The sequence below is a fragment of the Pelodiscus sinensis genome, chromosome 4 (genome assembly GCF_052426305.1).
Source record: "Pelodiscus sinensis isolate ZL-2025 chromosome 4, ASM5242630v1, whole genome shotgun sequence".
Classification (NCBI taxonomy): Eukaryota; Metazoa; Chordata; order Testudines; family Trionychidae; genus Pelodiscus; species Pelodiscus sinensis.
The window spans coordinates 84412374-84436891 of NC_143055.1; the positions used below are offsets into that span (position 1 = coordinate 84412374).

General features: G+C 44.9%; 1 protein-coding gene across 1 annotated transcript; it reads right to left on the reverse strand.

Moving 5' to 3' along the window:
• Positions 1-20541: 20541 nt before the first annotated feature.
• Positions 20542-23848, reverse strand: POU4F2 (POU class 4 homeobox 2). Its single transcript, XM_075929159.2, has 2 exons — positions 23222-23848; positions 20542-22890 (listed from the first exon to the last, which is right to left on the reverse strand). The coding sequence occupies exons 1-2, from the start codon at positions 23441-23443 to the stop codon at positions 21949-21951; spliced, it is 1164 nt and encodes a 387-aa protein (XP_075785274.1). The 5' UTR covers positions 23444-23848; the 3' UTR covers positions 20542-21948.
• Between the last annotated feature and the right edge of the window lie 670 nt (positions 23849-24518).

A 24518-nucleotide genomic window follows, 5' to 3' on the forward strand; every position in this document is an offset into this window, starting at 1 on the left:
CTTCAAGGTTTATGAAAAGCCAACACAAAACAGGTGTGAATGTGGCTAACACTGGTTAGTTTAAAAATGTGAACTGCTATTCACAGGAGTGTTTTGGCCTTATTCACCAAGACTTGCTTGTACCACATCACTGACTGCTCTGGTATAGATTCTAGCAGCAAGACAATACAACTTTCTTTGAAATCTGCTGTGCTTAGTCTAATCATCAGATGCTCCAAGTCAGTATTGCGTTTCCCAAAACACCAGTCTACCCGGGGTCTCAGGTTTGCAGGAAGGGATATAAGATATGCCGCTTCTTTGTTATGTTGTTCTTCCATTTATGGGGCACAGTTGTTAGCTGTCAGGAAATAAACTACTTGTGTTTGATAGATACCTGTTTGGCGTATTTTGTACCTTGAGAGCCCAGTGTTGGACCTGAGACTTACTCTGGCCAGCTACAGTTCCACACAGCAGTATTAAAACATAGCTTTATGTGACTAATTTGCAATTTTTTTGCCCAGTGTTTTCAGTATCAGGATGTTTTCTGTGTTATGCAACCTGGCAACACAATATACAGGGCTGTCATGATAATGTGATCCTGCTGGAATTGCACAAATCTGACTTAAAGGACATCAGAAGTTCTTTTTGCTTATAGAAAGTTGCCAAGGCCATATGGCAATATGACTTTTTATGTCCCGGAACATGAGTTCCTCCACACCAAAACCAAACATACAAGGATATTAAATATCTCCCAGCTTAACCAGTGATTAATATGTTAAAATAAAGTACTTCTCAATTTCTGATCCATTCTACTTGCTCATATTCAGGCCCTGACCCAGCAAAGTGCTGAAGCATGCACTTTAGTGCTTTGCAGAATCAAGGGCTTAGTCTCTTTAGCTGGTTCAAAGAAAGCAGTACGCAGTGTATTTGTCACAGCAGAGTACTGGTTTTGAGAGTACATTAGGTTAATTATCATGTTGCTGATTTTATTCATGCTTTGAGATGTTTATTTCCTTTAGATCTTTCAGAATGCCAGTTGGAAGTAAATTAGTTCTGTTTTCCTTTACATAACATGAACAGTATTGAGCAAAGATTAAATTTGTCACAGGTGGAAAATATACCCACTTTGCAAACTGGGTCAACTGTTCTTGAAGTTCAAAGGATGATCTGTTTCGAGGGTAGAAAAGAAGTCCAGTTATCCCTGAGTGCTATTTAGCATATGTGGCAGAGAAAATTTGCTTGTAGCCCCAAATAGGAGTATATGTGTGGGTAAATGGGCAGTAAACATTTGTCCATTTACATAGAATAAGGTGTATTCATTGCTATTGAATGATTATAGAGGTCATTATAAACAGGCCAGGTTAAGTTTGTTGATTATGTGAGAAAGGAAATTCGATCAGGATTTCACCATGTGTCCTGTTATTCAGTAGATCTGAGTGACATTCCACTTAAGTAAAACTCTCATTGTCGTTATGATTTAAATGAGCAAACTCAGAATGTTAACATGATGAAGACAAGCACTTTATTTGTTGTTTTAACAAAGTGCTTCTCCTGCATATAAGACACTCCTGAGAGAAGCAGCAAAATGTTCATTACAGAAAGGAAATATCTGTTGCACCATACAAAATTTGTTGTGTTTAGTGTCTATATTCATACTACAGCTTCTGGATCCTAAATAGCATTAAATAGGGTAAGTATGTCAGAGTGCTGGGCAACAGCAGCAGAGTTAGCACTCTGGTCACTGCAACTCTAATTAATTAACTCTAGAGCAGACCTCTTTAAGAAGAACTATGGCTAAAAGATGGATAGGGATGGGCTGAGCAGAACTAAGAGGCTAATTAGCACCTTAGGCAGATGATATGAAAGACCCAGGAAGGAAGTGAGAAAGGGGAAGTAGAAGAGAGAGACTTTTGACTCTTAAAGAAAAATCAGTACAAAAACACAGTAAAAACAAGAAAAATTTAAAATGTGCATTTGAAACAATACAAGATGTATTTTCAATAGCCCATTGCTGTAAATGTATCCAAAATGCTTATAAGAGTGTCATAGCTAAGTAGAATGTTGTTTATCTGTGACGCATTTTTTTCTTTCCTCTTCAGTACTGCTTCTTTTATAAGTTACTGACCTTCTATGACTGCAGTCTGCAATACAAGTAAAATGGGGCTTCAAAATGCACAGCTATTGAAATTTGGACATGTTTTCCTTAAATAAAACACATGTCTGTCCTGTAAATGATGGGTTTTGCAAAAAAAAAAAAAAGTAATATAGTTATATATGCCATAATATGATAGTGTCTGGACCAAAGTGTTCAAAATGAGACAATTTTTGAGAGAATACAGTAACAATCAAAATAATACATCCATGAGTATTGTGTAGAATATCAGTTGTTTAATTGTGACTTATAAATTGCTGCTTATTACACAAAACATTTAACCAACTGTTTGGCTTTGTCTACACTGCAGGGTTTTTGTGCAAGAAGCCTTTTGCGGAAGAGTTCTTGCGCAAAAACTTCTTGTGCAAAAGCGCTTCCAGACCTCATCGCAGAAGAGATGTTCTTTTGCGCTAGAGAGCATCCACAGTGCATGGACGCTCTTGCGCAAGACAGCTCTGATGGCTATTCACAGAATGGCCATCAGAGCACCTGTGTTTTTCCCAATAGGGGTTTCTTGCACAAAAAACCTTCTGGAGCGTCCACATCTGCCTTTTGGCGCAAGAGATGTAGCACAAAAAGGAGTTATTCCTCGTGGGGAGAGGAATAACTCTACCGGCAAAAGCCCTCTGTTCTGTCAATTTGCTTGGGCAAAAATGTGCTTGAGGTGTGGATGCTCTGCCAGTTTTTGCGCAAAAACAGCCATTTTTGCACAAAAACCTTGTAGTGTAGTAAAATCCTGCCAGTAACTTCTAATTGCCATATTAGGAGTCTATGCTTGTAGGTGCTTGTACCAGGCTCACCACTGTGGTATCAGAGCATCTTCAATTGTCTAGATTCATTAAAGGGTGTTGAAAAAGTTAATTTTGAAAAATAAGAGTTAATAGATAATGGTGGGTAATAGATAATGGGGCTAAGTTTTCTGCTATTGAAAAAAGTTCTTGTGATAATTACTGAATTTCTATATTGTCATGGCTCTTATTCTCCAATTGTTTCTTGTTCAATATCTGGATTGAAGGCAGCTAGTTCAAAGGAGGACTGGATCGCTCGACAGATTGGTAATGAGCTAAGGTATCTTTCACATCTAGGTCATTTGTTCAAAGGTAGCCTAGTACCTAAGGCCATATTTGCACTACAGAGAAGATCAAAGCTGCTGCAGTTCATCTTTCGTTGTTTGAATGAGCATGTCTAGTGAAGACACATTAATTTGAACTGAGATGGCACTCCCATCAATGCCAGTAGACCTGCTTCTACGAGGAGTAAGAGAAGTAGAAGGAAAAGTGGTGTGGACGGTGCCAAAATTCAATGTAAGATACTTCAAATCCAGCTATGCAATTAACGTAGCTGGAGTTCCATATCTTAATTCAAACGTATACCCTAATGTAGACCTAGTCTTAGTGTCAAGTCTTATCGATGAATCGATGATGATCCATGTGAAATGAAATGGTGATATCAGTTCCTAGAGAGAAAGTGTCCATACCACAAAAGTGCCACTTGCCCTTGTTGGCTGTCTTGACTGAAAAACCTTGAATCCCATGAGCAAGAGAGTGTGAACTTTCCAGCTGTCTTCATAATGTAATCCTTTCAGGTCAATTTGGTGATCTGGTTCTCCCCATGCCATACTTGTTAGGCTGATAAATAGAGGACTTTTAATTGCTGGGGGGTTTAATCTACCAAATTCACTTCTAAAATCTTGGAGGAAAAAATAATAGAATGATCCAATACATATTTTTGTTAAATTTAAAAGGTTGGCTGGTCTTCCTGAAACTATTCAAGGATATTCAAAGTTAAATAGCGAAGGATGTATATTTGTCAAATATTGAGAAACTAATAGTAAGCACCATCACAAAATTCCTTTTGTGTTTGTCTGGCCTCCTGTTCATGAAGACTTCCATTCTTGTTGAGGAATAACCATAAAGGCTCTTATTTTGCTTAACAGAAGGCATTTCAATGTAATAAACTTGAAAGATTCAAAGAGTGAAGGCACCAACCATATCTACTACAATGTTTTTAAATACCTATTCAAAAACAGTAAACAGGAAGGGATCATCTATTTTCTTAGAGATGAAAAGCTAAAGAACAATCCAAAAATAAAGTTAATTTTGGAATTAAGACTGAGATACCTAATTTAAATGCCATAAAAAGGATGATCCCTATAATGTCTTCTCCATTCCCCAAAGAAGTCTCCTCTTAATTTGGGGTGAAACTTGCCTCCATTAAAAAGGCAGCCCATGCTATATTGCTACATTAAACCTTTGAATTTCTTGATTAGTTTAATTTCATGCCCAGTTTGACTAGATATGTTGTTCTAATCACTATAAGTAAGGGCTTGTCTACACCACTGCAGGTACACCACTTTAGCATTTCAGTGTGCACATGTGATGATGAAAGGTGTTCTCCACTTGCCTTAGGTAAGCCCTTTCTCCAAGTAGGTAGGGCATTTTCCTGTCAATCTAGTGCTGCCTACACATGGACACAGGTCAGGTCGGCATAACTATATCACTCTGGGGTGTGGATTTTCACATGCCCGGGCAATAATTATACTGACCTAGCTTTCTAGGATAGACCAGGCCTAAGAAACTCACTAAGGATAAAGATCAGAGGGGTAGCCATGTTAGCCTGTATTTTCAAAAACGAGGAATCCTGTGGCACCTTAAAGCTATGGTTATACTGTAGCCTTCTTCTGGAAAAGCTTATGCAAATGAAGCACAGCATGGAATATCGTCACGCTTTATTTGCATAATTAATTAGCAGCTGGTTTTGCACAAAACCCCCCTCTTGAGCAAGAGCCATTTTTCCTGAAAAAATGAGGAAGAACGGCTCTTGCGCAAGAGGGGGGGTTTACGCTAAAAGGAGCCATCTACACAGCTCCTTTTTGCACAAAAGCCTCTTGGGCAAAATGTGGCTGCTAATTAATTATGCAAATGAAGTGCAGTGATAGTCCATGCTTTGCCTCATTTGCATAAGCTTTTCCAGAAGAAGGCTACAGTGTAGCCGTAACCTAAGAGATTTATTTGAGCATAAGCTTTTATGGGCAGGCCCACTGATGGGAGGGGGCGATAAGGGGGCTACTGCTGCAGTGGTGGAGCCCAGAGCCTGGGGCCCTTTAAATCACCGCTGGATCACCACACAGCGCACACTGCCATCCTGAGGGCTGTGGGTGCCACACCCCTTCCACCAGAGACTCTGCCCCTTCTATGAGCACAGAAACTGGACCCCATACACACACCTTGACCAGGGGCCCAGAGAAGCTGTCAGTTCCCCTGTTTGTGGGCAAAGAGATCGTTACCCAAAAAAGCTTATGCCCAGAGAAATCTGTAAGCCTTTTTAAAGGCTCCTTGTTTTTTACTAGAGTTAACTTTAGCTGAGTAAAGACTCCAGTGCAAGTCTTATTTGCCACTTTACATTCCATTTCACTCACCAAAATAAAGCAGGAAAGTGAATTGCTCTTTAGCGCCATGAAAAGAATTGGTATTAATTGTGACAGCATTGAAAGCTCTGCTGCTATAAAATGTTTTAATTGTTGCTAAACCAGACCTTTTACTAGACCTTCAACCACCATCTGGCTTGTTTTTGATTTTCTCAGATTTCTCAATTTTGACACTTAAAGTCTTTTGATGTCTTTATTAGATAAAAATAAAGACACTTTTATATAAATAAAAATGCAAGGCACTTTGTCCCTGTTGTTACATGTTGCCTACTTGTTCCCTTATCGTTCCCCTTAAAAAGAAAATCCCATGCCAAAGGCAAAGATAACCAAATGGGACTTCCCACAGAAAACATCAATAAAAAAGACTTTCCACAAGTTAATGGCAAAGATTAAAAAATGCCCATGCAAAAATGATTGCAGATGTCACAGTTGCACATTCATGTCAGATACATAGGCACACTAGTCAAGTATATGCACATGCAAATTTTCAGCTTGTTCCTTTACCTCACTTGTGCTCCCTGGCAATGAGTTTCTGCACAACTGTGGTTACACCTTTGTGCATGGCTTCTAGGCCAACTTCTTTGAAAATGTGGCTTTTAGTAGCTGGCTAACATCAATTCACCCACCTTGAGAATGAGTCCTCTGGAATATCTTCCATGTGCTGTTCTCAAAGCATTTTCTTTTCCTCCATCTACAAAGTGATTGGCTTGCTATGCAGGAGAAAATTGAACCCCAAAGACTTTAGAAAAAGTGTCTGAGGTCACACAGCAAGGGAGTAGCAGGACCAAGAATGGAAACTGATGCCTCTGATACCATTCCTAACTGCTAGACCCTGTCCTCCTACTCCATCCAGTGTGGCCATGCCACAAAATTGGATGGCTCCAGTGGTGACCTTGATGTCATTTGCATTTGGCGGGAGACTTGTCAAGCAAGCCTCTCTGTGCTGAGCTAATGGCAGGACCTTAGCACACTGGATAGCAGGGTGGGGCAGGTAGATAAGGGCTTTGTGGTGCCTGACCCTAGCTACAGGGGCCTGGATCTAGCTATTCCATTAACACCAGAGAAAGAGATGCTTTGATTTATTCTGTATTTGCCCCTTTTTTGTGGCAACATCCCTCCCTCCAAAACAGTGGCTGGCTGTTGACAAAACAAACCCTAGTGAATAGCAGAAGAAAGGTTAACAGCAGTGTCAACATTTCCTGTGGATTGTTCCAAATGATGAATAACCCTTTGGGTCTGGCTTTGAGCCCTAAGTGTAACATGCATGCTAGGTGGGTTTGTGTGTAGATTTGTCTGTTTGCAGAGTGTAGCTAAGATGTACTCAGAGGATAAGGACACAGAGAGAGAGAGAGAGAGAAAACATCTCAGGAAAGGGCCTCAGACGAAGCATGTGGTGGTGTGCTGGAAGCGCAAACTGCTCAGCAAAGCAGGACACGTTTCTCTGAAGTCTTTGGAAAGATCATAAAAGGGAAAACGCTGCTCTAATTCCAGCGCGGATGGGGTTGGTGGGAGAGGAAAGCTCTCGCCTTGAAACAATAGGGCAGGATGAATATGCGCGCGTCTGGGCCCCTCTCCCTGCTGCTCCTGAATGTAATTTTGCCCAGGCTGTCCCTAGTTTTGTCGCCTTAGGCCACTGGCACAGAAAGAGCGGTGTCATTTCTACCAACTGGGCTCCTGACCCAGCCACTCATCTGTCACCGCTGTCTCATTCCTGTTATTTACATCTGTCTTTAGCATTCTAATTACTCGCTTTATTGCTTTAGCCTGGAGGAATCCCGTAAAAAACAGGGGAGATGAGGATCCTACCAACAATAAAACTGCCCAAAATCCCCACTGCCTATTATACAGAGCACTTGAGAATATTTGTACTGTTATATGACCTCAATATGTCCTTAAATTGATCTTATTATATCTTCCTCTTTTCCCCTCCCCCTGCTGAAATGAACTCTTTGGGGCAGGTGGTTAAAAAACAGTCCATGACGTGATTATTCCTTTGTCTTGGCCCAGAGAAGGGAGGCTGGGAGAAGACAAGGATTTAAAAAACTGAATCACACCATTGGAGGGAAAGCTGCAGTTTTGTTGGGATGGATTTCAGATTTCCTGTCCCTCCCTTCCCCTGCTTTCTTCTATTTCAGTACAACAGTCTCCAAATTCCCACTCAATGGGAGGCGGGGGTATAGAAAACTTAGATTTTGTAAGGCTTTTTCATCATTTTCCATTCATTTTTGTAATTTTCAAAAAGGTTTCATCTGAATTCTATAATTGAGGGGTGAGAGTATGTGCAGATTGAAGACAGTGATTTATTTATGTTCCTGTACAAAGTATAATATATGGGGGGAGAGTTTGCAAAAACATAATTTCTTACACTTCAATGCATTCCTGAAATAAATGGTGCAAATGCAGAGCTAAGGCCCCATAATTAATACAAACACATCAGGGAGAGAAATTTGCAAATGAAGATTTGTTCTTTATCCCTGCTAGTGAAATGCTTGTTGAACTCACACTTTTCTGCCTGTGCTGATTGGTTTTTCTTTATTGTCTACACGAACAGACTCTCCTCCAGAAAGAAAAAGCCAGTGTGTACGGATGGTAGCTAAACAACAGGTAATTTATTGGTCTTTATGCTCTTCCATTGGAGTGGGTGATTGATAACCTAATAATATGTATATAATTAAGCGGTGTATTGCACCTCAGTCAAATTCGATTCGGCTGTGTAGGGTGTCCATCCCCCTCTCGGAACAGAAGGCTTCGCTTCTCTTCATCCCTCCTCATTAAAGGGGGGTGATGCACAAACAAACCTCCAAACTCAGTAACTTAGACAAAGAGCAAGGAATGAACAGTGCTTAACTCAGGAAGCCCCCATCGGCACTACGATAACGCAGACCTGACCCTTACACACCAGAGAGAGAAAACGTGGGTATGTGTTGTGGCCAAATTCTGTATGGCGTACGGTGTCTTATGGCCCGGGGTCTGTTGGCAAGGCTTAAAGAGAAGCGCTTTAAGAAATCCTTTCTGGCCAGCCTTTTGTAACTAAACTCTTGGAGGTTGTCCATTCAAGGCATGGCGTACTTGCTCTTCCAAACTCATCTAAATTACATCAATAACAGAGCGCGCTCTTTAATGAGCTCTCAACTTTAAAGACTTGAAGGATATTAACAAGCCGCTTGACAAATGGTGCTTAGAAGCACATTAAAGACGCTGCTAATGGAGCGCATAATGACGGCTAATTTTCGATCAGATATAAATTAGAGCCCCAACAGTTATTTGCCTTAAGGACTTTATGTAAATGATTCTGTTCTGTATAAACTGAAAGGCGAAGCGAGCCCTGCCATGTTGGCAATCCTTGTGGATATGATTAATAGATCTGCAGCAGGACTGGGCGGACAACTCATGGCATTTCCAGCTAAAAGTCATACACGGTGTCAGTAGTAAATATTGTCTCTACATTGAGGCTGTGTGACTTGCGAGTAAATAGGGCGATTAGAGATAGATGCGGAAACGCAGCTGGGGCTAAGAGCTTCTCCAGTCACTCTGAAGTTGTAGGTGCCTGACCCTAAATGGAAATAAATTTTGTATTTATCTCCTGTGTATGTGATAACCCTCTCTACCTGCCTCTCTGTCTGCACCTCTCTCTCTCTCTCTCACACACACACACACACACGTAAACCCCCCTCTCTCTCTCTCACACACACACACACGTAATCCCCCCTCTCTCTCACACACACACCCCCCTCTCTCTCTCTCACACACACACACACACACACACACGTAACCCCCCCCTCTCTCTCTCTCTCTCACACACACACACACACACATGTAATCCCCCTCTCTCTCTCTCACACACACACGTAACCCCCCTCTCTCTCTCTCACACACACGTAACCCCCCCTCTCTCTCTCTCTCTCTCTCACACACACACACACACACACGTAATCCCCTCTCTCTCTCACACACACACACACACACACGTAATCCCCCTCTCTCTCACACACACACACGTAATCCCCCCTCTCTCTCTCTCTCTCTCTCACACACACACACACACACACACACACACGTAATCCCCTCTCTCTCTCTCTCTCTCTCTCACACACACACACACACACACACACACACACACACACGTACGTAATCCCCTCTCTCTCACACACACACACACGTAATCCCCCCTCTCTCTCTCACACACACACGTAATCCCCTCTCTCTCTCTCACACACACACACGTAATCCCCCCTCTCTCTCTCTCTCACACACACACACACACGTAATCCCCTCTCTCTCACACACACACACACACACGTAACCCCCCTCTCTCTCACACACACACACGTAACCCCCTCTCACACACACACACACACACACACACGTAACCCCCCTCTCTCTCACACACACACACGTAACCCCCCTCTCTCACACACACACACACGTAACCCCCCCCTCTCTCTCACACACACACACATGTAACCCCCCCTCTCTCTCTCTCACACACACGTAACCCCCCCTCTCTCTCTCACACACACACACGTAACCCCCCCTCTCTCTCTCTCACACACACACGTAACCCCCCCTCTCTCTCTCTCACACACACACATATAACCCCCCCCTCTCTCTCTCACACACGTAACCCCCCTCTCTCTCTCACACACACACACATGTAACCCCCCCTCTCTCACACACACACACATGTAACCCCCCCTCTCTCTCACACACACACGTAACCCCCCCTCTCTCTCACACACACACGTAACCCCCCCTCTCTCTCACACACACACACGTGGGAAGCAATCTGGAGGGAACTTATCCCTCTGTGGTGCCAATTCCGGTTTTTCTGCTTCTAGTGGACTGTATGAATTGGCTTTGATGTTCCACGTTGCAGTTCCACACAGTTAACACCAGCGCACAGAGCTGGGCAGTGGCAGGCAGCCCACGTCCCCGCAAAGGAAGCCCCAGGCTAGCCCCGAGGGGCGCCCGTGCCCACACCCTGCTTGCCTGACTCCTGGAAGTTTTCGCGCACTCATGACGATGGGGCTGGTGTGAAGGCGGCGCCGTTCCGCGTGCCGAGGCGTCGGTCCCAGGCTGAGCTCTGGCCTCGCCTCCCAGGAGAGGAGCTCGCCTTCCAGCTCCGCAGCGGGGCCAGACTCCCGGGCAGGGTCCTTCGCCTGTCGCTCCGCCCCGCACTCCGATCCACCGTGGTCAGGGGCCAGCCTGCACCCCATGCAGGGTGCTCAGCTATGGCAGCGTTACCCGCCCAGGCTCTGCCCTGCGCTCGGCTCGGGTCCGCACGCGGCGGGAGGCGGGGGGGGGGGGCTGGACCACTTGGGGGTCCCTGGCACGTCGAGGCGCAGCCAGGCTGTTGTGCTCAGCCTTCCCTGAACAGCCCGTGGCGGTGAAGACGCTCGCTCCCCTCGGAGCTGCCGTGCGCCTCTCGTCTTCCAAGAGCGCCCGCTGAAGGGAGGAGCCCTTCCCGCCCTGGCCTGCAGCGCCTCGCCATCTAGCGCGTGCCTGGCGCCTGGGCTGTCTGCCACCCTGGCTGTGAGGAAAGGGCCTTGTTGCCGCAGCTAGAAGGGCGTGTGGCAGGGGAGCCCCCGCAAGCCGCCTTATGCGTGGAGTCATTCAACAGCCCCAGGCTGAGTCTGCTGAAGAGGGGCACAAACTCTTTCCGCTCGCCCAGGACGATGCAGGAATGAATTGGGTCCGCTCCAACCGTGTGGACCTACATTAAATCCTACCGGGCTTCACCATTGCAGCTCTGGCTCTCACCTAGAGACTCCCCCTCACACCGCCAGCCACCTGCTGACGTCTAGTTGTTCCTAGCGGGAGCCTGACACCAAAGGGATGGCCAGTGGCCAATGAGCTATGACAATCTCGCCCTCGTGAAAAATAGAGGCCCCAGGCCAAACTCCTACAAACGTGCCCATTCCGTGCTTTGCCTTTGAGGACGGACTGTCTTTTGCAACGGTCTCCACAATTCCACTCCTGGCAGTACACACTGATGTGACTGTAACCCCCCCACCCCCACCACCACCACCAAATAAGTGGATTCTAGTCCTGTCAAGTATACACATGAGGTAGAAAACAAAATCTCCAGGTTATGCTCTTTCCGGTATGCAAGATCTTATTTCTATAGCGTTGACTCCTGTTCCCGTTTAACTCTAAAGGGTATCCAGGAAACAGTCGACCCCAAGTTCTGCCTGCGCTCTTCACCGCTAAGAGTGACATTTCGCTTCACACTCAGTGTCTTTGTGTTTAGCTCCGATGTCTGCCCGTTATAAAGAACGACCTGGCACCGTTTTGTCCGCAGACGTCGCTGTCATAGTCATTGCTTTGACAAACCAGAGCCGCGCACATGGTGGGAAACTCTCCACGTGGAGCTACGTGGGGTTTGAGTCAAATCTACAGTTGTGCTTATTGCCTTTCTAGATTTGAAAGGAATGACTGTGCTCATGAGCCGAGAGGTAACGTTGAGTACTTACTTACCCCTGTTCCGGGGGGGATCCAGCTTTACAAACCGCAAGCTTATTCTCGCTGGGCGAACAGAAGAAGGGACTTTCCCTCACAACCCGCCTCCGCAAGGTAGCTCTACCAAACATTATACATGCAGTGCCTGCAGTTACAAGTAGCGTGGGGAAGTCGGTAACGTTATACAAGGGAGGAAAACCAAGCAATGTATTCTGCAGACAAGCGACTAGCAGTGGACTAATTAAAAAGTGTTTGAACTAAAATATTTGGGCTAGAGAGAAGCAAGTGAGCTCTTCCGTAGATCCTTGGTGGTGCATTTTTATAAGTTTTCATTTTAATTTAAACATTTGAACTTTAAATGGCAACACACACACACACACACGCTGTACTTTTGCAACTTAGCAGAAACCAGATGTGCTTCTTTTCCTTTTTTCCCTCCTCCCCCCGCGTTCCCCCGCATTAAGGTGTCTTGGCATGTTTCTTCAAAGTGTTGAGAAAGTTGGCTGCCAAACTCCCTAGACCAAATGGCGAGCCAGTGTTGTCATGCGAGAAGGCTTGTCGCTGATTGTTTTTAAAAAGTCCAGAGGTGCCGAAGTACGTGGAGTAAATAAACAATTTCACTTTAAAAAACGAGTATACCCCCGCCTCAACTCATGACCTGTTTGTTTCGTAGGTTGAGTCATTTGCATATAGGCAAAAGGAGGGATGTAATGGCTTTCATTAGTTGGCTGCAATAGTTATATCTGTAGGAGTTTTCTTTACAGATTCCCTAGCCTAAGGCCCCTTAATGTGTCTCCGTAGTTTTAGACTAGCCAGGTACAATCACTGTCTAGCACTGAGGGCTTGATCCCACATTTACTGTAGTCAGGGTCAAAACTCCCGGTGGTTTCAGTGGTGCAGGATAGGGTCCGTAGGCAGTCACTTACCTCCATTGGCACTTCTCGAGTGTTGGAAACAGGCTGGATTTAGCTCCTGTTCGGGGCAATATGGGGGAAAGAAGTTCTGCCTCGTTTTCTGGTACTAGGAATCATTCATGAAATGTTTCCTAGCTGCTGCCTGTTTCTGCTGTGGTGTGATTTTGATCACGCTAGATGTTGCGTCCTTCTTAACCCATTTGCCAACGTTGTACCGGGTTTAATACGAGCACACAGCACTCCCTGCATTCACACTTCTTCACTTCCTTCTCTGGGATTATAAATGCTCGGAGACATTGGTTTAGTCATGTGGTGCCGAAAGAACGAGACTAATGTGTGACCAGATAAGGAAGAGCGAAGCCATATGCCTAGGGTTAGGTAAAGTTGATTGTGTTGTGCGCTACGTTCATAAATAGATTTCTTGGGATTGTAGACCTGGAATGCCTAATAATTGAGTTAAGATTTTATAAAGAACTCATTTGCAGGTCCAAGGCAAGGGCATTACTATATGACAGCTTTTTAAAAAAGAATATAGAGTAAATGTATTTCTTCCTTATCATTCATAGATAGATAGATGGATAGATAGAAAGATGGATGTAGAATCGCATTCCCCGTGTATGTCTGAAGTCTATTGTTATTTGATTCAAATGCAGAATAATACCTATGTATACTTTCTGTAAAATATGTTGCGTGTCGCTGCTTGAATAAGGATGTCCTTTTGCTACCCACAGAAAGTTTTAAATCTAAACTAGGCTGGGAAGGAAAATGTGCTATTTTCATGTATTTCTATAATATATTTTAATGTAATTATAACATTAAAAGTATTTCCCCAGTACATTCACTCTTCACCAGCATATTGCTTCTGTAGTAATGAAATAATATAAAGGGAACGGTGCAAGGAGCACACATTCCATAGAAAATGCAATATTCTAATCACTTTAAGAAATCGGAGTGTATTAGATTAAACGTCGTTTAAATAGAGTCCATCCCAAAATGCACAGCCCAGAACGTTTCCCCATTGTATCTAACCGACTGTGGGTCGGGATTTATTTAAAGAAACATTGCCTCCACGTTCAACTCCAGCAGGAGAGATGATAAAGTACGGCTGCATAAGGGCACCTGTTCTCCAACATGTGACAGCTAGAGTAATGGGTCTAGCCCCCAGAAAATAACAGAGCTGCGGAGGACGTGCGGGAGGCGTTATTTACGCAACCACATTAATATCATACCTGAGTTCCTTCCTCAGACAAAACTCGCATTAAAGTGAGTGGGCGATCTGGCCAATGGTACGTTCTGATGCCTGAAGAGCGTTTGTGCTGCATTATGTAAAGTCAATGGAAAGAGTCATAACTCCGGTCATCTGAAGAAGTGGTCTGTGCCCACGAAAGCTTATGATACCATCTACATGTTTTGTTAGTCTATAAAGTGCTACCAGACCGTGTATTGTATTTAATGGTGCGGGATCCGTCTGCGTGACTCTCTCGCCACACCTGCCCACGCAGTCCTTGAAACTTTGGTGCATTACATCAAACCAGCCTAAATGGGGAAGTTTACATGGAATGAAAACTGCTGTTGCTGCTTTGCACAAGCTAGAGACGCGCGTTGACGGCGCATGAACACCACCAGTCAGATGAAGAAGAGCACTGCTCACTTTCCCTCCCCTCCTCCCCCTCCCCCCCCCCCCCGATTTTTGAACAGGATGAATAAAATTTGCAGAAAGTGAAACCTAGAAGGGAAACGATCTGTTCATTTGTGCCTCTCCGCCGTTCTTATCTTCAAAAGCACTTTACCTTTCCTGTGCAAGCTCAGGGCAGGTTTCTTGTCTGCAAATATTGTTGTTGCGCTCACAGGCTGGGAAGTCACCAAGTTAGAATAAAACAACGTTAGAGGATGCCTGAGTAGTTTCTCAAGACTGTGATAGTGGCATGAGAATCTCCTGGAGAGGTATTTAAAGACGACACCTTTAAGGAAGAGGCACATGGAGACACCTCCACGCCATCTCCCCCGACAGAATGTTTTGTAAACTTTGCAAAATGTTGCTTTGGAAGCGTTTAAGGGAGCAGAGAGCAGATTAACTTGCAGTCCTCTTTCCCTTTCCTCCCGCCCCCGAATCTGAAAGCCTCACGTAGCTTGGGATTTTTTTAAAGAATAATTTATGGGTCCAGTCCTCAAGAGCATTTCCTTGGAGCAAATGGTGGAACCATATTAGAATTTAAATAGACACGATTATTAAAATACAATGGACTAAAAAAACCTACTAATTTCTTGGTGACTGATTTTCACGGAGTCTCTAGGAAGGAGTTTTAAATGCCAAACTGATAGCCCCCCTTGTTAGCCAGCACAAACGTTTTTGACGTGGCTCTGTCTGGTTTATGCACCACCTCGATGGGCTGCTATTTTTCAGCAGTGGATAGTTTGTGATTTGTTGGGGGAAGGTAGAGAGGATTTGCTGTGATGAACGCTCCTGCGTCTAGCAAAGGGTGGGGAGGCCCCCGTTCATTCCCCCACGTTTCAGATACTTTATTTTTATCTAATCTACAGCCCTTTGCTCTGGCTCTTACTGCCAGGAATACGCGTCCGATCAAGAACACAAACAGAACTGACAATTTGTACTCACCTAAAGCTCGGGGAGTATTTGAAAAATGAAGTTATAGACCGCAAGCAGGGCGTTTGCCTTTGCTTTCACATCCCAGCCTCATCGATTTGTTCCTGAGAAACGCTGCGCAGTCTTATAGCAGCTACAGCCAATTAATATTGCATTAACCCTATTTTTAAAAAGCCAAAAAAAAACCCCCCACGAATACTGCACCCTATCAAAGCCATCTATTATTAACGCAAATGTAATTGGAGACCTGAGAGATATGCGCGTGTTATGGAGCAATGGAGAAAAACACAACCGTGACAGTGTTCCAGAAAGGCAGGGAAGCCGAGGGTATCTAATATTTAATTTCGGGTCTGTGGTTTTCTAATTCGAGATTAAAAGCAGTCACGTCTTTGAAGCCAGACACTTGGTGTAAATGTACAGTTAAAATATTCCATTCCATAGTCCCCAGACAGAGCTCTGCTAGTCCCAGGCTTCATTAAATTTTAATTATCATCCCAACTGGAGCAAGGAAAGAGGAAAAAGACTGTCCACCTAATTGCAATTGATAAAAAGAAGCTTCCCCTCCCCCCCCCCTTACACGAAGAGCCTTTTCTTGTATATGTGTAAACCTCATATAAGGACATATAAGCTACTCTACATATGCATTGGCTGTCTAGAAAGATCCTCCTGGAATACAAAATGGAAAGGGATGGTGACTGAGGAAAAAAATGACATCCTCTCTCGGCGAGATCTGGCGAAAGATCAACAGAAGAGACAACGCGCCTCTAATTAGGATTCCACAGTTAAGAGATGAAAGCTTATTGTCTCAAAAACAAAGCACACGGATTCCTTGAATCTTTCGCAGTCCGGGTAGCCCCTTTATTTTGCAGTAAGAAAAGAGAATGGCTCTTTCTTTGTGGCTTTATTACGTTTGTTGGTGCTTAGATTTCTTGCTTCCTGCCTCATTCCTCTTCGTTTGTTATTAATCTGCATGCGTGGGACACTCATTCGGAATTGCTCTAATTGCAGATTTTTTTCTTAATTTTGGGAACCAGAAATTTCTCCAGGCAGTAAAAGGTAAAAAAAAATAAAAATAAAATAAAACTCAAAGCGTTTGCTTTCTAAGCAGCTTCCTATTATCACATCGCCACTTAATTTTATTTCCATTCTGTACAAGTTAAATGAAAGACCGGCTCACAGGGGAGCTGCCATGTGCCTACAGACTAGGGATGTCAAGCAGAGAGAGACTCACTGGGCAAAGTTAATTTCAATTCCCGAGGAGGATTTCACATTCCAGCTCGCTCTGACCCACAGTAATTAGCTGAGCTAACTAATGATTACTTACTTATTCCTTGTAATTATCTGGATTTAATAATTCGCTGTGTAATTTATTAATTCGCCCATAATAGCCTTTAAGTGAATGGCTCATTTAAGAGGGCAAAGCGGAAGTTCAGAAACATGTAATGCACACGCCTATTGACAAATTCTGCCCTTCTGGTGATTTCAATTATTCGATTCTTCTTACTGTGGAATAGCTCAGTGGCAGCGTGGACCATTTTGTTTATTTATGTATGTAGGCAGTAGCTGTTCTCGTTCTCCCTTTCTTTTTTAAGACACATGGGGACCTCACAGAGCAATCTTTAGTTCCCCTCCCCTCCTAGAGACACAAACATTATTAAAGCAACTTCAGAGTCATCAATACTTCCATCACACTGAGAAACATGCACTTCATTGGAAAACCCGAAGCAAATGTTGCTTTATTGAACGCCAATTAAAAGAGGCGGAGGAAGATATTTAGGTTAGGCAAATAAGAGGATTGCTTTGTTTTGTTTAGCAAAGAAATATACATGTCCTTGAATAGAAATTTAAAGGGAAGAAATCACATTTTACAGTTTTATTTCAGGTTGAAATTATGCTACTAAAATGAGTCGTTTTGCTTACACAATGTAAAAGCCGTTTGCAAGATTGCTTTTATTCATTGCACTATTGCGTATGTTTAACTCGTCAAAATGCATTTTTCCTTCTTTAGGAAATTCAAAATAACTACTTCGCACTTTCAGATCTCCACAATTTTAAATCAGTCGCTTAGTGCATTTCAATTTAAAAAGCAAAAACCGAAACACCGGGATTACCAAACTAGAGAATTACAAACTTCCAAGAGATTTATTTCAAAAATATGGAACTAGCTAGCAAAGAGATATTGAGATGAAAGATTCTAACCTTGAAGTATTGATAGTGAATCAAGACTGTGGTTTGTCCGTTAGTTGACAATCCTCTTCCACCACCATTCTCTCTCCCCCTCCCCCCGTTTGTTATCACTGTGGTGTGGAACCGAAAAATATGAAATGTTATCAATAGGACCCACAACTGTAGCGATTACTCTTTAAAGAAAAGTGAGAAAGTGAAGGAAGTGAGGTCTGAAACCTATTATTCTTCTCTTTCGCCGTCTCTGTGGTATACATAGCTCTAAAATATCAATCTATATAACTGGAGTTTCAGAACATTTCAGAAACTGAGCCATGCGATACCGATTGATTTGATTGGTACGCCAATGATATACAGTAATACCAGGCTATCAGTTATCACTCTCGACCTGTTCCGGCTATTTTAAAGCAGAGTATCTATATAATCATTGAAGAGATAAACGAATATGTAACAATAATATATAGATTACATACTTTTTTCCTGTTTGGTGTTGGATTTCTTTGTCTCTTATGAACTCCAAAGAATCTGTTCGTAGTCAAATTACATTTTTCTAATTAACAAACATTGCATCAAGTGGAAACAATAGGCTATTAAACAGGAAGCGAATCCAGATCTTTAAATTATGTTGGTGTCACTTTCAAAGCTATTTAAAAGCATCTGTTTATCTAATCTATTTATCATTACTTTAAATCATAAAACCTTCAAGAACTGAGCAAAAAGAGATTCACTGGCGTGCTGGAAAAGAAAAAGCAAATTCTGAGGGGAAAATGTTGCTATTGTAACTTACTGGAGTCATTTTAACAATATGTGGTATTAACTCTTGACTATATCAATTCCCAGTGCAGCACTCTAGGCTAATCAATACTCTGCCATATCTGTAAAGCAAGGACGATTATTTTTATTCAGAAGATTAATTATTTTCTTTTTATATTTAGCTGCCTCCCCTGACTTCAGGTTTTGTAATTTGTTATAAAAATATTATTTGTGAGATTTCATATGGAGATTCCCATCATCCGCTCCCCATTAACGCTACATGGAAAGATTTGTCGAGAGTGAAGTAATATTTCATTTAATTTGCTGAGTCCCTAAAGCAAGAAGCTTCCCCTCCTCCCCTCTCTCTACGCCCCCTCTCCCCCCGCCCCCCTCTCTGGGTCTCTCTGCTGTCTTTCTGGGCCTCAGAAGGCAGACGCCGACGGAGGGCCGGAGAGAGCCAAGGAGCTCTGTCCTTGGTGCTGAACGCCAAGCCGCCGTGAGGCGCCCAGCCTACGAAGCAGCGCAGCCATAACATAAAGGTGAGTGAGGGAAAGGGTTTGTATTTCAGCGCTCTCCTCTTTTACACTAATACGCGTCACCCAGATTCTTTATGTGCACACCGCTCCTTTTCACAGCCCATCCCACGCGGCGAGGAATGGCCTGCTACTTGCAAAGAGACTTTCTTCTACCGTCGCTGTTGGTTTGGTGCATCCTTTGCTCCCTTTATTAGCAAAAGAACAGCCCATAAGCCTCAATCCCTACATTTGAAATGCGGAACGCCAATGTTATCGCCCCATCACCCTCCTTATTCAAATTACTCTCCTTCAAAGAGCGCGACTCCATGGGCTACAATGTTGTCAATCCACACCTCCTATCTGACACAGACCTTTCTAGGTGCTTATATTAGTTCTCTGTAGGACAAGAAAGCAGACTTCCGGAGGGTATTTCTATATGGCACCTTGGAATTATCTTTTCATCCCGTGACATGTACATCTGTCCTGCTAAACACGAAACGCTCTTGGTCCAGGGCAATTAGTGCCTGCCTCTCAGATGAACTCTATCTACAGACCATAGCTTCCCCCCTCTCCCAGCTGGTCTCTCGTGCGTTTGAAACTTCTTGTGCATGTCCCCGTGGCAGATGTTATAGAGATGAAAATGAGTACACGCGGCTGCGTGTAAACGCATTTCGCCCTGCTAATCCACACTGCTAATTTTAAAGTATTTCTGTTCCTACGTGGACGCTTCCTCTTGCCTTTGTAACAGGTAAAACCGATCTGTACTAGCCAATAAGCAAATGCCATAATGGCGCCATAGTTTAATCTCCACTTCAGACTTTTTTGGTCCAGAAAAAAATGCCGTAGGGAATGTCTGTACGTAAGTAGGCAACCCCTTCGTGTGTGTGTGTGATGATGATGATTATGTTGATGATTGTGTACAGGGTACTGCGGCCCTGGCGCTGAGCTCCTGGGACCCAGCCTACACTCGTCATCACTCCCAGAGCACAGCTAAGAAGACAGGCTAATTGAATAGCCATTTCCAGGCCTTCCCAGCTTCCTTTCCGCCATCCTTGCTTAGTAAACACTGCCGTGCATTTAGCAAACTATTTATCAAGCTATGGCTGGCCACACAGAAGCTCTGTGATGCTGCTTGGGAAGGAACAGTCAGCACCTTCTTGCTGACCAACGGAGTATATACAGGTATATTCTAACGGCTGACAGGTTACCCCTCTCTACTTCCTCCCCCCGCAAAAAAAACCCTCAGGTAATGAGTTCACCTTCCATTGATAAATAACAGATCAGACCTATACAGATAATCCAGCTCCCACCCGGCCGGAAAGGAAGAGCTGGTAGGAGCTGTAAACCATTACAAAAGGTCAAAATAGTCCTCCCATTTCAATGTTAAAATATGAGATGTGGAAGCAATTTCAATCCAGTTGCAGACTTTTAATTAAAAAAAAACAGAAAACATATTTTCCCAATAAAATGTTAAAATCTTTTTTAATGAAAGACATTTCAACAACATTTTTAAATAACTTAATACATTACTGTAATAAATAAACCTTCTATTAACAAAACCAACAAAATTTATCATTTACAGAACTTAAGACTTCAAATAGTCTCAAATAGAACAGCAATACAGCGAAATCTGTAAGAATATATCTATATGTGCGTCAATTCGAATGAAGTATTTACAATACATATAGGTATCAGAATTCAAGTACCTTTCATCTTTCCCTCAAAAGAATTGTACCAAATAATGTGAATTTACAAGAGTGCACGCTCTTTCTCTCCCTCTCTCTCTAAATTAAATTTGGCTTTTCTACAAACAAACCTTCAACAAAGAATCACCTCAACGTAAAAGTATTACAGTTAAGGGAAATAAAAAGCTAGCAGGTCAGAACACAGTTGTGATATAGCTTAGAAAACTTGAAGGACAAATATTGTGATGAAAACAAACCCGGAAACAACAAAATGCCACACTGTCACCGATTCAGTCACTTCTCTTCTCGCTTTAGAAGTGTGTGGTGGAGACAATATGGGAATCCCCATTAAATATGTAACGCAGTAAACAAATACCTGGGACAGTGAATCAATCTGCACAAATAATGCAGGACATCTATTATAGAGTGCCAACGCCTTATGAATAAGAATACTTGCCAGATAAATATCTTAGTTTCAGGTGACAATTTACAGATGGCCAAAAGGGATTTTGTATAAGAAGGAAAAAGCTAAAGATAATAAATTCTATCAACACAAAATATTTGATTTTCACTATCCATACTTGTTTTTACTTTTATCAAGACTTAGATTAAAGAAGTGTAATTAATTAGAATGAACAGCGAATGAAGTTGCTGGAGAGAAAAAATTAATAATTTACAAGGGGCTGTTTGGCAGTAATCTAATAATAGCATTTAAAGATCAGTGAACACAGCAGGATCAGTTCTTTCCCTAAGCATTATAACTTCAGCGAAGGAAAAGAGAATAACCACAGTAAAAATATATATATTTATAATACGTAGTGTAAATGCAGAAAAACCTGCCATCTTTTTTTAAAATCAAAATACTTTTGAGATGTCTCTCAAATCATGGTATAAGCCTCAACTCTAGATTAAAGTTTCCGTTTCGAGTCAATTTATTTTCTGAAAAATAGTTGCAAAGTGTACTTTTAAATTTGAACACGTGATGTCTTTAAGAATAAAAACAAATCTTACTTGATACGTCTTCGGTCCTTTAAAAAGAATTTCTTATCTGCCTTCAAAAAATCAGTCTCTCTTTGATACTGAATCATTCTGAAGAAGCAGCGGTTTTCTCCAACGGGAACTTCCCTAAACTTGACGGTTTACTTTTTGTTTGACAGTCTCTGTGTTCTCTTTACTTGTCTGTCTTTTTATCTGTCTCTCTGTCTCTCTTACTATAGAGAAATATTAAAGTGTGTCTTGTTGCCGATTTTATTTAAAAAAAACTCCCCCAGACTTTTAAATCCCAGCGGAATATTTCATTCGTTTCTGTTTCTGTCTCTGATTACAGAACCAGACCCGGACCACGTTCTTCTTGAGGTCCAGTTTCTCTGCGATGGCCGCTATTTTTTCCGAGGAAGGACGTGGCTGGATGGCAAAATAGGCTTCCAAGGACCTCTTCTCAGGTGCAGCGATAGAGGTGCGCTTTCTCTTCTTCTCAGCTCCGTTGAAGAGCTCTGGTTTGGTGAGCTTTTCGCGGTGAGATTTCTCTGCTTCTTCTAGCCAGGCTTGCAAGATGGGTTTGAGGGCGATCATGTTATTGTGGGACAACGTAAGGGACTCAAACCTGCAGATGGTGCTTTGGCTCAGCGAGCCTACCCCGGGGATTTTTAAGTTGGCCAAAGCAGATCCTACATCTGCCTGGGTCACTCCGAGCTTGATCCTCCTTTGCTTGAATCTTTCCGCAAAAGCTTCTAAATCCCGGGGATCTGCGTCCACGTCGCTCATGCAGCCCATGTGAGAGGGCAGCCCGTGGGCATGGGCCATGCTTAGAGCCGCCTGGTGCATAGGGTTCATGCTGGCCATGTGCGGAGCATGGGCTGGCGTGGAGACCACCGAGCCGTCTGGTCCGGTCATGGCCCCCAGCGCCAGCCCTGGAGTGATGTGGTCTAAAAGCTCCCCTTCCAAAGCCTGGTGAGGCTGATGGTGGTGGTGGTGGTGATGGTGGTGGTGGTGGTGAGTGCCGGATATGGCTGACGGGTGGGAAATGGGCACAGACGAGGAGGAGGCAGCAGAGGTGCAAGGGATGGTGTTCATAGTGTGGTAAGTAGCGTCCGGCTTGAAGGGGCTGTGGTGAGGCGGATGATGATGGTGGCTCTTGGTCTGGGAAACTATATCCACCGCCGCCAGGGCTTCAGCGCGGGCCAGCAAACTCTCATCCAGACCGCCGAATATATTGCTCTGCAATTTCAAATAGAAGGCACACATTACTGTCAACAGGGGATCGCCCTCCCTCCGCACGCCTCTGTGCCATTAACACATCCCCAGCATGGCAAGAAAGAGACCCTGAAAAAGGAGAGGGGGAGAGACACGCGCACAACACAAGGCACATGCAACATCCCAGGTCATAAAAATTAATATGGAAGGCGAGCGCCGCAGAATGCATAAGGGGAGAGAGAAAGCCGGGGGGTGCTGGGTGATTCGCTGGGCAGACATGAAAAAAACATCGTGCAGATCCAGGGGGCTGGGGGCCAGGTGCCTTAAAGCGGGCGCTGCCGCAGATCGTGCCTACCGGGGGGGTTGGGAGGCAGGCGCGCCTCATCGCCTCCGAGCTGCTGGTGCTGGTGCTGCTGGTGCTGCTCCTGCCGGCCGTGCTGCTGGGGGAGCTGGCCGAGGGCGCGGCGGCGGAGGAGGTGCCGGGCGAGGCGGTGTGCAGCGCCGAGTACTTGGGCTCGTGCAGGCTGCCGTGGGGCATGCTGAAGGGCTGCTTGCTGTTCAGAGACATCATCATCATCCTCGCCGGCGGTCGGGGGCCCTCAGCCCAACGGGGAGACCAGGGAGGAGGCGGAAAGTTGAGGCTGCCGCCGCCGCCGCCGCTTGGAGCTGGAAAGTGGCGCGGGGACGCGGGGGGCTTTGCTCTCTCCGCTCCCTCAGCCTCCAGTGCAGCCTCCGCCGCCTCCTCTCCGGCGTCAGCCGGTCCACAGCCTGCCCGCTTGGCCGCTCTCCCCGCTCCGGCTCGCTCCCCCGGCACTGCCCGTCCCTCCCCTCCCGGGCGCCGGCTCCTTCCCTCGCCTGCTCTCCCCGCTCCGGCTGACCCCCCGCCCAGCGCCTCTCCCCGCGCCTGGCCTCCCACCCACCCCGCGGGGAACTCCCTGCAGCTCCCGGCTCAGCTCCTGTCTCGGGCCGCCGCGCCGCAGCCCAGCCCCACGCGGAGCGGGTCCCGCTCTGCTCCCTAGTCCGAGCCCCCTGGCGGCGCGGCTGGCGGCGGCGCGAGCCTGGCGCCCTATTGTTCTGGCGCTGCCTCTGCTCCGGCTGCCGCGCACCTTGGCCCGGCAGGTGCCTTGTGCAGAAGAGACATCCCGGGAAGTGGGTTGTGAGGCTTTCTCTCTCCCTCTGTTTCTCGCCGCTCTTCGCCCATTGGACGGAGGAGAGGCAGGCGCGAGGTGAGCGCATGCGTCCTGCGAGTCAGTGTGCTGGGAAATAGTGACGGCCGGGGCTGGAGGGGGGGAGGGAGGCGGTGAGCGAAAAGGTGTGTGTGTGGGGGGGAGGGGAGATGGAGCGCGCGCTCATATGGAGTGTGCGGCTGTGGAGTGTGCATATGGGGGGGGGGTGTATCTGAGTGTGCACATACCGCGTGTGGGGAGGGGAGGGTGTTGGAGTGCCTGCTCAGGCAGGGTGTCTGTGAATGGGGTGTGAGGTGTCCAGTGTTCATGGGGTTCCTGAGTGGAGGGAGGTGTTAGAGGTGGGGGAGCTGTGTGAGAGGAACTTGAGGGGGACTGGGTGGGTTGTATCTCATGTGGGGAAGTGTGTAGAGTACCTGAAAGGGAGGGGCTGTGTGAGAGTACCTGCTCTCGGGGGGGGGGGAGCTG

Coding starts and splice junctions, on each gene's coding strand:
- POU4F2 (XM_075929159.2), bottom strand. CDS start 23,443: ATGATGATGATGTCTCTGAACAGCAAGCAGCCCTTCAGCATGCCCCAC. Junction 22,891..23,221: donor CCTGCCTCCCAACCCCCCCG/GTAGGCACGATC, acceptor TTGAAATTGCAG/AGCAATATATTCGGCGGTCT.